This window comes from Erigeron canadensis, chromosome 8, assembly GCF_010389155.1.
Source record: "Erigeron canadensis isolate Cc75 chromosome 8, C_canadensis_v1, whole genome shotgun sequence".
NCBI classification, from domain to species: Eukaryota; Viridiplantae; Streptophyta; class Magnoliopsida; order Asterales; family Asteraceae; genus Erigeron; species Erigeron canadensis.
The window spans coordinates 8,648,702-8,662,165 of NC_057768.1; the positions used below are offsets into that span (position 1 = coordinate 8,648,702).

General features: G+C 33.7%; 1 protein-coding gene across 1 annotated transcript; it reads right to left on the minus strand.

Moving 5' to 3' along the window:
• Positions 1-3,532: 3,532 nt before the first annotated feature.
• LOC122578253 (oligopeptide transporter 7-like) lies at positions 3,533-7,251 on the minus strand. Its single transcript, XM_043750169.1, has 6 exons — positions 7,096-7,251; positions 6,434-7,010; positions 5,455-6,024; positions 5,115-5,370; positions 4,842-5,024; positions 3,533-4,292 (listed from the first exon to the last, which is right to left on the minus strand). Exons 1-6 carry the CDS (start codon positions 7,154-7,156, stop codon positions 3,678-3,680), a joined length of 2,262 nt encoding a protein of 753 aa, XP_043606104.1. The 5' UTR covers positions 7,157-7,251; the 3' UTR covers positions 3,533-3,677.
• Between the last annotated feature and the right edge of the window lie 6,213 nt (positions 7,252-13,464).

The window sequence follows — 13,464 nt, forward strand, 5'->3', positions numbered from 1 at the left end:
ATTAGTCCTGCAAAGTGACAAATAAAGTCAAGATTTTTAATAGGGTTAAGTCACTGGATCACCATCGTATTTTCCTTCTTGTACATGGTTGTCCATCAAACCAAAAAACTAAGCTGTATGACCAACATACTTTTCAAATTTGTACACGGTTGACCAAAAGTTGACCGGTTGACCGGTGATAGCCGGTTAAACATATGTTCTTTTAGGGTTAAGTCGCTGAATGACCCTCGTACTTTCCTTCTTATACATGGTTGCCCATCAAACCAGAAAACTAAGCTGTATGACCAATATACTTTTCAAATTTGTACACGGTTGACCTTAAGTTTACCTTTTTACCGGTTACATTATTTTTTGATGACGTGGAAATGAAGTAAATTATTTTTAACGATGACTTGAATGCCCAGTCAACAATTATGTGTATAAAAACGTATTCCTAATTTGTATAATAATAATAATAATAATAATAATAATAATAATAATAATAATAATAATAATAATAATAATAATAATAATAATAATAATAATAATATATTGAATTAACACCAGCAGATTCCGGCCAGAAACAGCAGACTCTAAAAAAGCTAACCAAACATAAATTCTCATATATTGAAATTGAATTCATACATGCTCATATATGGAAAACGAATTCATTTCGCTAATTGTCAAATAAATCTAGGGTTTTCAAAACCCCCAATTCCAAACTAAATTCAATACAAATAAATCTGTTATACATGCAACAGATCTGGAAATTTATTTCCTAATTCCAAACTAGGGTTTTCAAAACCCCCAAATCCAAACTAAATTCATGTACAAATTTTGGTCAACCGATCAACTTTTGGTCAACCGTGTATAAATTTGAAAAGTATGTTGATCATACAGCTTAGTTTTCTGGTTTGATGGGCAACCATGTACAAGAAGGAAAATACAATGGTCATTCAGTGACTTTTCAATTGCGACGTCATTGCCACGTCATCAAACAATAATGTAACCGGTAAAAAGGTAAACTTAAGGTCAACCGTGTACAAATTTGAAAAGTATGTTGGTCATACAGCTTAGTTTTCTGGTTTGATGGGCAACCATGTATAAGAAGGAAAGTACGAGGGTCATTCAGCGACTTAACCCTAAAAGAAAATATGTTTAACCGGCTATCACCGGTCAACCGGTCAACTTTTGGTCATCAAGTGATTTAACCTTTTTTAATACAGAAAGAAAAGCATAGTATAGATAAAGTTGCAAAAAGCATTTCGATGACCATTGTGAACAACTTTTGGGAGTCTTGGTGCAGTAGGTTAGAATACCGATTTGTGATTGGAAAGAAAACTCTGCGTATAGTATAAAGAATTGCGCGTATTCCTTGCAAAGGTGAGTAACGAATCGGCCATTTGCACACTCTCTTCTTTTTCCATGACAACTATGAAAGTTCTTGATATCTATACTAACAAAAACGACATCAGCAAGTCAATGATAAGAACTATGAAAGCTGAATAGGAATCCATCACATCCATCATTCATAAGATAAAACTAGCTGTATTCACACATGGAAATAGATCAAATCTGTTCATCTTTGGTACAAAATAAAAACATACTCCTTTGCTAAATTCGTAAGATTGCATATAAAGTTAAATTTTAGGCCAGGTTCTTACTTGATGACCATTGCTTAAATAAACTCGAACTAGCCATTAGCCAACAAACAATACTAGATAAAGCAAGAAACTAGAATTGCCATGCCTCTGTGTAGCAGAACTTCATTTACAGCATTTTACAATATTAATTAGTCTCAAAATAAATCATAACCGTATTTTTAACCTTAATTATGAAACATTGTTTTGGTCTGTAAACTTGTAGTCAAATCAGTGTATCAAAGAAATTGTTAAAAAGAACTTGCACTATACTATGTTTTAACTAAGGAAGCAAGGAACATGAATTCTTTTGGGTGGTTCGTTAGGCCTTATCATGACATTATCGATCAACCGACCAGCTCAACCTTTATAGACACGGATCATAATTATCTCATATATTCTGAAGATCAACATATTCCATCACTACATAGTAGACTTTATCAAAATATAGAGTGTATGAAAATAAATTTTGTTTTCTATCTCAAATGAAAAGATAAAAGGAATATGATGATAACCATCCATGTGACTATTTTAGATCCTCAATTAATTGGGTTTACCTTCCCACCAGTCTAAACCAACTCCCTGAATAACCACACTAACATACAGCAACACTTTTATCAGTGCTAAACCGCATCTAATGCACCAATAACACATAGCTATGGCGGACTTACCATTTATACCTAACTCTCTCAGACAACGAACGAGTGTTGTGCTGAGTGTAAATTCCAGTTTTGGCTCGGGAAAGAGCCTCGTGTAAGAGCCAAACTAGCCAATGCAGCTGCTAAAATGAAACAGTATAACAAGTAATAGTTATGCAAATAACCAAAAATCCTATTTGGCCCCATTCTATTGACGAAGCATAGAAAACATGGTCACATATGTTTGAGACTGTCCATAAGCCATGATACAGTTCCTAACTGAATCCATATATCATATACCTGAATACAAGATTGTAAACAGAGGGGATTAAGTTTCATATGCATAGACGTTGCTAAAACTTTTTACTATAGGCAGAGTGGTACAGGTGACAATTACTTATAATGGGTTAGAATTGGATTGTGTTGTATTTCAAACGGGTCAAAATGGAAATTTTAGCTACAAGGGGAATGAGTCAAACGGCCTGTGATCAAGTTGTTTTTTGCTCACAGACCCACCTCATATATGGCGACCAACACAAGAAAACATACTGGTTGAATACAAACGTTTTTAACCCAATACAAGACCTCCCCCCATTCCCACCTCTAGTTATATGTATAATTAAATAATGTCGGGTCTTAAAAATTTGTTGACTCAAGTTAACCACTGTTGGACAGAAACTAAGCTAAGTGGCGATATTTGAACTTGGGGGGAAATGAAATATCCAAAATTCAAGTCTTGAAAAAAAAGGTGATAACTTGTTTTACACTAATGCATCCGTAACCTTAAAGCACAAATCCGACATGGGGTATCCTGGATACAAGCATCGTATGATATCTTCAGTGACTTATTTCAAACCAGGTACCTAACACGATGATTCTCTATCCGAAGTAACATCATCGTTGGTCTATTCTAGTTCATGACCACAGTTACCGATTAGAGATGGCAATCTCAACTCCTGGTTGAATCTGGATTGTGTTATATCTCCAAGGGATAAATTCATCGAGACTTTACTCCATCTCTGATCTGATTAAAAAAAGTACTATCCAATTTCTATTGCCATCTTTACTCATAGCCAACCATCAATTCTTTGTCGAGTACTCTCCACATTTGTGGGAGTGGATTACTAGGGGGTTTTTAGAAGTCCCGAGGCATTCGTGTAATTTAGAAGTAGGATTATTATGCCCTTTAAAAAAAAAAAATTCTTTGTTGAGTTCTCTGTTCATGAAGATGTGAGCATTAGAGAACACAAATTCTTCTACTAAACCCCACAGACATTAAACACGAATTCACACGGCTTTATGAGTTTATATATTATTTACACAAAAATCACACTTCAACTTCCTTTGCGAAAAAATAACATATATAATTTAACAATGAGAAACAAGAAGATAAACCTACATATTCTTACAATGTTATACATCATACAATTGGGCATCCATCAACCACTATACCTGCAGCAGTAGGACAAGAAGCTAATGAACAACCATCGGGTTTACTTCCCCACCAATCTAAACTAACTCCTTCCATGTCCAGACTAACATACAGCAATACCCCCATAAATGCCAATCCTGCATCTAAAGCACCCGACAACACGTAATTATGACGACCCCACCAATTATGATGGTACCTATATGCCACAAAACCCGACAAAAAGCCAATAATAATCCAACTGTTATAATTCACAGAAGTAGCAGGGGGCATATTGATTGTTGCACCTAACAGAACTGGTGTTGTGATGAGTGTAATCCAGTTTTGACTTGGAAATGCTTTATGTAATAGCCAAACAAAGATAGGAGCCAATGCCCCTGCTAAAAAGAACCAGTTTATTGAGTTGTAGTAGCCCAAATCACCAAAGATCCGCCGGGGTCCAATTAAACCCCAAATGACTGAGGCGTCATAGAAAACATGGTCACCTGGGCAGGTCCACGGGCTGCCCGGGGGGAGCAAAGCCCGCTCACAAATATTTGGGACCGTGTCCATGAGCCACCATGCAGTTCCTAAGTGCACTAGTGCTGATATCAGTGTACCACATACCTGGTCATGATATAAATTGGGAATTCAGGTTACTGCATTACAAGTTGCATATATGTATAACTCTAGGTAGATGTGGTGAAATAAACCCATTGAATAGGTGGGTTGATTTGGGTTGTGTTTTATCTCAAACGGGTCAACGAATCATAAATGTATAACTCTAGGTAGATGTGGCGAAATAAACCCATTGATTTATAGGTGGGTTGATTTGGCTTGTGTTTTATCTCAAACAGGTAGAAGAGTCATATTGAAGTTGTTTAGCTATATAGTTGATGGGTCAAGACTCAAGAGGGTTAGTATTTGTAACTTGTGAAGGGTGTACCATTAATGCAGATAGTCATTTTAGTTATTTTATCCTCGGTTTATATTCACGATAGTATTGTTAGGGTAATCTGTAAACACATGAATTATGTCTGCAGAAGAATGAACAAAAAGAAAGAGAAAAGGTTTATGGGTCATTCCAATAGAGCCAACATGTTTTATAACATACTAACATTGACCTGTCTTGGACCATGTCAACCTACTTTGACTAGTAAGCAGAAAGAGACTAACCTGAGCCATGAACATTGATCTTGGGGGGATTTTCATGTAATGTCCAAGTTTGAAGTCTTGTAAAAAGGCGATACCTTGTTTCACACTAATGTGTCCGTAAACCTTAAAACACATGTTGGCCACAGGGTATCCTGGATACAAGTATCCTATGATGTATTCAGTTATCACATTCAAGGTAGGTGTCTGTTTAATAAATTAAAGAAATTCCAATGTTATCATTTTAGAAATCAGAACATCATTAGATAACGTTACTGCAGAATCAAAAGAAATTACCTGGTTTGTTGTGGCAGTGATGACACCAATAGGAAGTGTGAAAAAGAATGCAATTCCACAAGCTAACAAGAACGCCCACCAAGGTAACTGAAGCTGACTTTTGTAATATTCACACACGAATAACGTTGCTACAATGTTTGTCAAGAGAATGCAGGTGAACCACCATTCAGGGACTTGATTGTAGCGTCTCATAAGCTTACTATGCACGTCCATTTTCTTTTCTTGAAACGCTGACTTGCTTAACTGCCATAATTCCCTAAAATATATAGAACCTTTACACGTCAGATTAGAAAATACTCTGTGTAATAGAAGATTGAAAAGAAAGGAAAAAGATCAAAACCTTCCATGAAAGACAAATACATGAACCACTGTAGCAGTAAGACACGCAAAACTAACTGCATAATTCATCGCAAAAAATATGCTGAGGTAAATTTGACCTTCTTGCTCATAAGCATCGGAGTCAAAGTGGAAATTCGAGTCCACAATTGCAGAAGTGTTGTACGACTGGCCCGTGGAAGTAAACAGATCATCCGAGAAAATTGGGAATGTTTTAGCTTCATAAACATTAAACCAGTATGCTAAAGGGGTAATTACATAAGTAACTAGACCATACCCAACAGCAATATTGACAGTAGCAAACCACGGGCTTGCAAGTGGGCTACCAAGATAAGACGATATACTAGACCAATCAAACCCAATTGTACCAAGACCAAGACCATGAAGCCCTGACCCGATTTGCTGGGCAACTACTGATTTAGGAAAGATCCAACATATCCAAGAGAGTGAAGTAAGCATTGGGAAAAGGTATCCCGGGAGTACATAGTAAGCAAAACTACAAACAAATGCAATGAGAAAGAACTCGTTACGAGTCAATCCTCCTTTTGGTCTCGCCTCTTTCTCATGTAATGCCCTGCAAATGTGCATTTAAACTGATTACTTCCACAACTTATTACTTAAAGTTGCAATAATCACCTAAGCGGCTTCTGGTTCTGTATGTGAGACTGTTAATTCTTTGGGGCACAAAAATAACCCCGACAATACTACTTAATTTATACAAACTACATTTATCTCGACAGATATTTCATGGGTAAAAAACCAAACTGTGTGTTGAATACATTTTTTTTTAACGGCATACTATCTTACTCCTACTTCTATATTACACGAATGTCTCGGAATTCAAGACTTCCAGAAACCCTCCCAATAATCCAGCCGCAAAAATGTATTGGATCTCCAAGGTCAGAGACCTTACCAATCGGCTTTTGCATACATTATTTGAACCATTATAACATGACATAATCTTTCAAGCCTATATAAATTACCTGAATAGCGAAACTTGGACGAGATTTTGAGGCCACCACATCGCGGCCGGCTCAACCAAATACCTCCGAAAAATCCCCGCCCAACCAAACCCCAAAACCTGAGTCGTGACCACAACTATCAAAGCAACCCAAAAAGTCAACATCTTTCCATAAAATATCTTAACAGCACTCACAATATGAATAGCATACGGATTCCCAGCACCCGAATTCGCAAAAATCGTTATCAAAACATGCTCTTTCACATTAAATGGTCCGGGGTTAAGCGTAAATTCATACGCTTTACCCCGGAAAAACACTTTATCGGTGATCGTGGCTGCCATAAGATGCCCAAGTGGCACGACCGCGATCTGAGCCGATATCGAAGTTATCGATAACGGTTCTCGACGATACCAAAAGAACTGGTTTAAAAAAGACAGTAAAATACATGCCAAAGTTCCTAGTATCCATAACCTGAATGTAACCACCGGTAAATCCGGGTCGTCTGTTATGGGGACAGTAAGTGCCACTTGCTCTATTGGCGAGTTCTCTTCACGCGCCTGGGAGCTAGATGCATCATCATGAATCTTGTTCTTCTGAACTGCACATATATGATATTGTCATACATAAATCAATATGAAGAAATATACATTCATTTGTATTGATAGAAATTATATGCTTCTTACTAAGTGGAGATGTTAATTTGATTATTTGATCATCGTCATAATGTTGTTGAAAGTCTTGCATATTTGTTTGTTTTTTAGAGTGGATAATTTGAGTTGAATGAATCTAGTGATGAGAAAAAGAATCTTTGGGTGTGAGTCATTTGTATGAATTTTTGGATTTAAAATATGGGAGATTTGAGGATATGACAAAATGGGATTGTACAAGGTGATGTTTGCGACTGGATACATTAAAACGTGTCTTTTTCACTTTCCAGTAATTTTGGAAGTTTTTAGGGTTCTTTACACTTTGGGTATTTTGCATAGTAAACAATTCACAGTTTGCTAGCCGGCCCGTCTTAGCTGACTATAATCATTAATCACTAAAATAATATATATTGATTTTTCTTTTTCTTTTAACGACACATTTAAGTTAATCGACCTGCTTTTTCATATATCAAACTTTAATTTTGGTAGAAATTCATCTTTAAGAAAAGCTCTAACTCTATTTTTAAGAGCATTTTGCCCGTACCAAGATTTAAACCAAAAACCACAAGTTTTTATATTTCAATCCATCTACGGATCAACTTCATTAACAGGATTGAAGTCATAACTAAGAGCTATTGTTATTATGGGAATGATTATTGAAAAAGGTTAGATTTAATAGTTAGAGCATTTGCTTTTGGAAACAAAAGTTTGTTATCATGGATAATCTCTTTTATACACCCTTAAAAATGGTATTCAGGTTCAAAATAAACAAAATATTATAGTGAGCGTTACATATTAGCTAACCTACTTATAAGATGTATGGTGGAGAATAAGATGTAGACATTTACTTTTACCACGATGGTGTAAAGATCTGCTTTCAGCCGATTTACTTATTATGTAAAATGTTTTAAAGTAACAACATATATATATATATATATATATTCGAACGACAGTAAAAATAATAAGAGAAATGTTAATCGTATGCGTGCATTACTGGTTTATACAGTATGTCTTAAAAGTTGTATTGTGGGGTAAAAATATCAAAAATTGTAGTACCAATATCACTTTTCAATAAATAAGTTATTGGTCATAATAAGAATTGATGCACAAATATTTATAAAACATAATTGTATACATTAATGTATGAAAATTTTTATGGTGAATAAGAATTTTCATTTTTAGCTATTTTTGTATATTTTTTTGAACGACAAATTTGGGCTCAGCGGCATGTCTCTTCATATACCCAACTCCAATTCAAGAAGAAACCCATACTGAAAAACCACTGTCTCCATTCTTGGGAGCATTTTGCTCACACCAAGATTTGAATCCAATACCTCACAGTCTCAAGCTATACCAATCTATTTGTAACATCCTAAATTATTAAGCCAATGAAAATTAACCTCTATTATAGTTTTGACATTAAAATAGTTTTCTAGTATTTTATTTTTGAATATGGGATTGTTTTAGTTGGAACTTTAGCGGATAGCGGGTATTTTACCCACCAAAAATATTATGGGACGTGGCATGTAGAAAGGATGTCCAGCCATTTCATTCTTGTTGAATCATCTCTCCACTATCTTGATTCTCCTCAATTCTTCTTATTCTTCAATCTAATTCCAAGCTTAATCTTCCAAACAATTCAAGTTTCCATCAAAGAGTAATAATAACAATAATTTTATAACATCTAAGAAATTTAAAGGATTGGGGTTTATGCCTAGTGGTGGTGGCTGAAATTTTGAGGAAGAAGGAGGAGAAATTAGGGCTTGAATTCATGATTTTTGTTTTTGAAACATTAAGGTAATTTTCTTATTAATCGTAGTTTTAATTATTGTAGAAATTAGGGTTCTTATTATTAAATTGAATTGGGGAAATTGGGGGTTTTCTTTATATTGAGTAAATTGATATAATATGAATTAGGGTTCTTGTAAGTTAATCAAATTTAGGGTTTTAATTGGGTTGGATGGTAAATTTGATGAATGGAAGTAAGAAGAAATCTGGACAGATTCTGCCCCTGATGTTGTAACGAGTTAAACGCCCTCATGACAGCATTTTCACTTGTTGAGTCCTAAAAATAAAATGTAGGTTATTGTGTTAGCAAAATTTTCCCACTGGAATGAGTTCAAAATTCGAAGTAGAAATCTAGATATGAATTTTTGAATCCAGTGGCGCAATGCTGATCTTTCAGCAAAAATGATTTTGATGTCTGTTGTTAAAACGGGTAAAACACATTCTTGTAAGTTAATTCATGTTTTGGTCACTGAATATAAAATGTACTAAAATGTGTTAAGAAGAAGTGGCCACTGGAATGAGGTCAAAATATGGTGTAGAACTCAAGTTATGGTCATTTGAAGGCAGTAGGGTCAAAGCTGTTTAACAGCAGCAGTTTTGATTTTTAAAACGACCAGAAGTCACCTTTGAAGGACAATTCACATATTGGTCACTAAAGATAAAAGGTAGGTATATGTGTCACCTAAATTTGTCCACTGGAATCAAGTAAAAAGAGTAAGTAGAACTTCAGTTATGCTTGTTTGAAGTCTGCTTGGTCAAATATGAAAATGACGAATTGGGTATGAAAGTAAGTTTTGGTCAAATGAGAATAATATAAGAAATACATGTTTGATGAACCAACCCAAGATTAACATAAGATTGTAAATGAGTGGTTGGGTCAAATGACGTCTTTTGTTGCCAAAACTTACCAATTTGTTCTTTTTGGTTATACCATAGCTCCATAGGCCGCATATTTGAGTTAAAGACCCACATTAACTGGACAATCAAAACATGAAAAAACCCACTCATTTACAAAGTGTGTAATCTTTTATAAAAGTCATTAGATTTATACACGTCAGTTACATAACTTATAAGTTCTGAGCAAATTATAAAGTAATAGTCATGGTACAAATGTTGGGAGTAGGACTTGAAACCTGGTAGATCTCTTTAAAGTCAAAACCTTACCAACGGGCCACCAACCCCATTGGCACTACCACATAATGTAACTAGTTTGATATAGAAAATGATATATTTTCCAATAATAAATAATCTAATAATCATTTTTTTAATTAACTTCGTCATTTAATTTATTTTATGTTATAATCAAATTGTTAAAGGTGATTTTTTGATATGATATTTTATCTTTTTGTGACATCGATAGAGTAGTGTTGCATTAAATTTTAGAAATTAGAAATGTTAGAGTTACTAACTAATCAACCCAGATTCAATCCGGGTAGTTAAAAACATGTTTTTATTATAAATACAAGATAAAAGTATTTGTAATAGGTGAACTTTGATGTTAATATTATTGAATTTAATCCAACTTTGAACATAAAAATCACTTGAAAGATTAAAATACCGATACATTTTGTATACTTGAAACTTTTGGATATTTGAATTAGTACACATATAAAAGTGGTTTAAAAAAAAACGGAGAGTCGACAATATTAAAATGCATGTACAATTACTAATAAAAGAACCATACTTGCGAATTGAGATGATGCGGGTCAAAAATACGTGAGAGAAAATAATACGTGAAAATATAATGGTAAAATTGGAAAGGAAGGAAAAGAAATCAAAAAAATTGTTAAATTAAAAAGAAATACTTTTGTTATATGACATCATTTATTTTAAAAATAAGGTATATAGAAAATTTTTAGTTTGCTACATCAACTTTTTGCTAAAAATATATTTTAAAAACAATCCTCTTTTATTTATAAGGTTTTGTTAGTGACAACCCTTAGGGTTGTCAGTAAAAACTAATTGGGTGTATTAAAATTTGTACAAATTTTTAATATATAATGTACAAGTTTTTAAGTGTAATATGTTATTAGGGCTGTCATTTTTATTTTCCTTATTTATAATAGAGATAACATAATCATTACTTATTCGATTCTGTTTTGTGTTTTCACCATACTTTCAGAAACTCCTTACCATTTCATAAAGAATCGAACCTTTAACTTCTCTTTTCTTCAAAAACAAGTGGTTTTCCAACCGATTAAATGCTGATATATATACCGTGCTACATTGTAACCAATGCAAACACCTTATTAAGTGCTATTAAGCTTCGTTGTTTAATGTATATTTACGAGTAGCACTTTTGCAAGAAAAAAAAAGAAATACAACGATGAAAACACTTTCTTTGAGGGTTCTAGACTTATAAAGAAGAGGATGTTAGCTTGGAGACCATGGATAAAATCTCAATCCCTTATGTTTCGAAAAATTAACACTTTAATTTGGTCGTGTGCGGGTCGTGTTATCACACCCTTGGTCTCCAGGGGTGCATTCGGGTTCCAATTTCTAGCATACGGTCCGTTTAGATGTCACTGCTAGAGTTCGAACCACTAGTCAACTAACATGTCGTTATATAAAATAAAACTTTCTATTGTTTTCCGCTACATTAAACTTTTAGATTTTGCTAAACGAAGCCCTTAGAAGTTTCGTTAAGGTGCATAAATAGTTGTACGCTTATCATAAAATTTAAAAGGTGAACTTTTGATATGGAAATGTACAATTTTTTTATGCACATTAAGTGAAGCCTTAAAAGCTTCATTTAACATTTTCTTAAGTTTTTTTATTCACTCAATTCTTCCAATACAACATTTTTTCGCCAATGTAATATTATATATAAATTGGATAAATTATTTAAAAAGAATATTTTTCATAACAAAGAGGTTTTGATAATTTTACAACAATAAAATGGGTAACTATAAATCGGCCAGAGGAAAAATAGTAATTTACTCAAAAAATAATCTATATACATATAAAGTTGTGAGCTTGAAGGAGGTTTGACCCTCTTTATGATGTTAATTAAGGATTATCAATTTATGATTCTCATTGATGTCATGATTACAATTGCTTCATTTTTAGGTTTGGTATATTATAGAGAGTCTTCCAAAAATTTGTATTAACTCTTGGGATAGTTTTGCCGCATTAAAATTTGATTAATGTTTATTAAAAATGCAATCAGCTTTATTGTACAAAAAATGGTTCGGCTTTTTAGATCCCCATTAAATCAGTTTCAATATGATTATTAATCTTATTTTTATCATCCTTTCTCCATTTGTTGGTATACTATTGATCTTGATATTGATTATTGATGCTCATCTATGTCTTTCTTTTTTCTTACAGGCTTACTGTTACAAGGTCTTGACAGATGATGATAATAATTCCAAGGTATTTTTTATTTATGAATGTTTATGGGATTGAGATTTTGAGTGAATTTGAAAATGGTATCCAAATCTTCAATTTGTAGATTAATTCTATCATTCCTTTCTCTCTATCACGAATTCATATTATTCTTTCAAGTTACTCTCAATTCCATATGGCTTTTCAGCCAAAACACAAAATAGTTTATATGAAGCTTCTTATTTTTGGAGGGCTTGCACTATATGTTTAGTATGAAAAAGATGTGACTTTACTTTTTGAGGGATCTGGATGTTCTATCTAGTTTGGATGTGTTGGTTACTTAACTTTGTTATATGTTGTCAGTGATATTTTTTTTAGATGATTATTGTATGTACATGAAGTGAATTGTAAGTCCTTTATAAATACAAGACATTTGTAGTTATAGTATTTTTTCCTCCCAATTATTATATGCAATATATGTGATAATCAGATAATGCGTATGTTTGTAACTCTTTATGTATGAGCAAATTTCAGATTAAGATGGAATGTGCCATGTAAAGCTACCAATGTGATGACAGTTCATGGTGCATCATAGAGTAACTCTCTCAGTCATTAATTCTTTTGCAAACCTTAATCTCAACTCCACCAAAGGTGCTTCTTCTCCATTTGCTCACTTTTCTCATTCGCTATACATCCATAATTCATTATGCATGTATATTCATTGAATGTGTTGTTAGAAAGGCTATTAGATTTTTGGATTGTACGGTTTCCAGCAATTTTGTCGTTTCTTAGACCTCATAATATGTTTTTAACATTAAAAATACTCTTCTGGTCATTTAAGAAATTATGTTGGTTTGTTTGTTGTTTAAGAAATTATGTTTGTGATGAAAAGTACTCATATGTTGGTTTGTAGAAAGAAACAAAGATGAGCCATTGATGCAAGATGATGTATAAAAAGAAACATCTAAAGAACTTTTGGTATTCCCCATTTGCATGCTTGATTGTAGATTCTGCATTTGTTTGTTTACACTGTATTATATTTTGTGATATTTGGTATTCTATCAAATACAGGTTAGCTTTCCCTTACCTGAATTAATGAGTCGGGGGGTCTATATTGTAATCCTGACATTCATGAGCGCCATATGAGTACTTCATGTTAGTACTGACCGACTCCTTTCCGTGTTTAGCTCATCTTCTACGCTCATTCACTACTAAAAATAGGGCTATCCTTGACGCGCAATGCCCGTCAAGAAGACGTCGGATGACGCGTAAATGCCCGTCAAGGAAGGA

Bases quoted from the DNA above. Each gene is read 5' to 3' on its own strand.
- LOC122578253 (XM_043750169.1), bottom strand. From the start codon at position 7,156: ATGCAAGACTTTCAACAACATTATGACGATGATCAAATAATCAAATTA. The intron at 6,025-6,433 runs GTAATTTATATA...GCACATTTGCAG, and splicing joins GTCCAAGTTTCGCTATTCAG to GGCATTACATGAGAAAGAGG. The intron at 4,293-4,841 runs GTTAGTCTCTTT...TATCATGACCAG, and splicing joins GATCAATGTTCATGGCTCAG to GTATGTGGTACACTGATATC.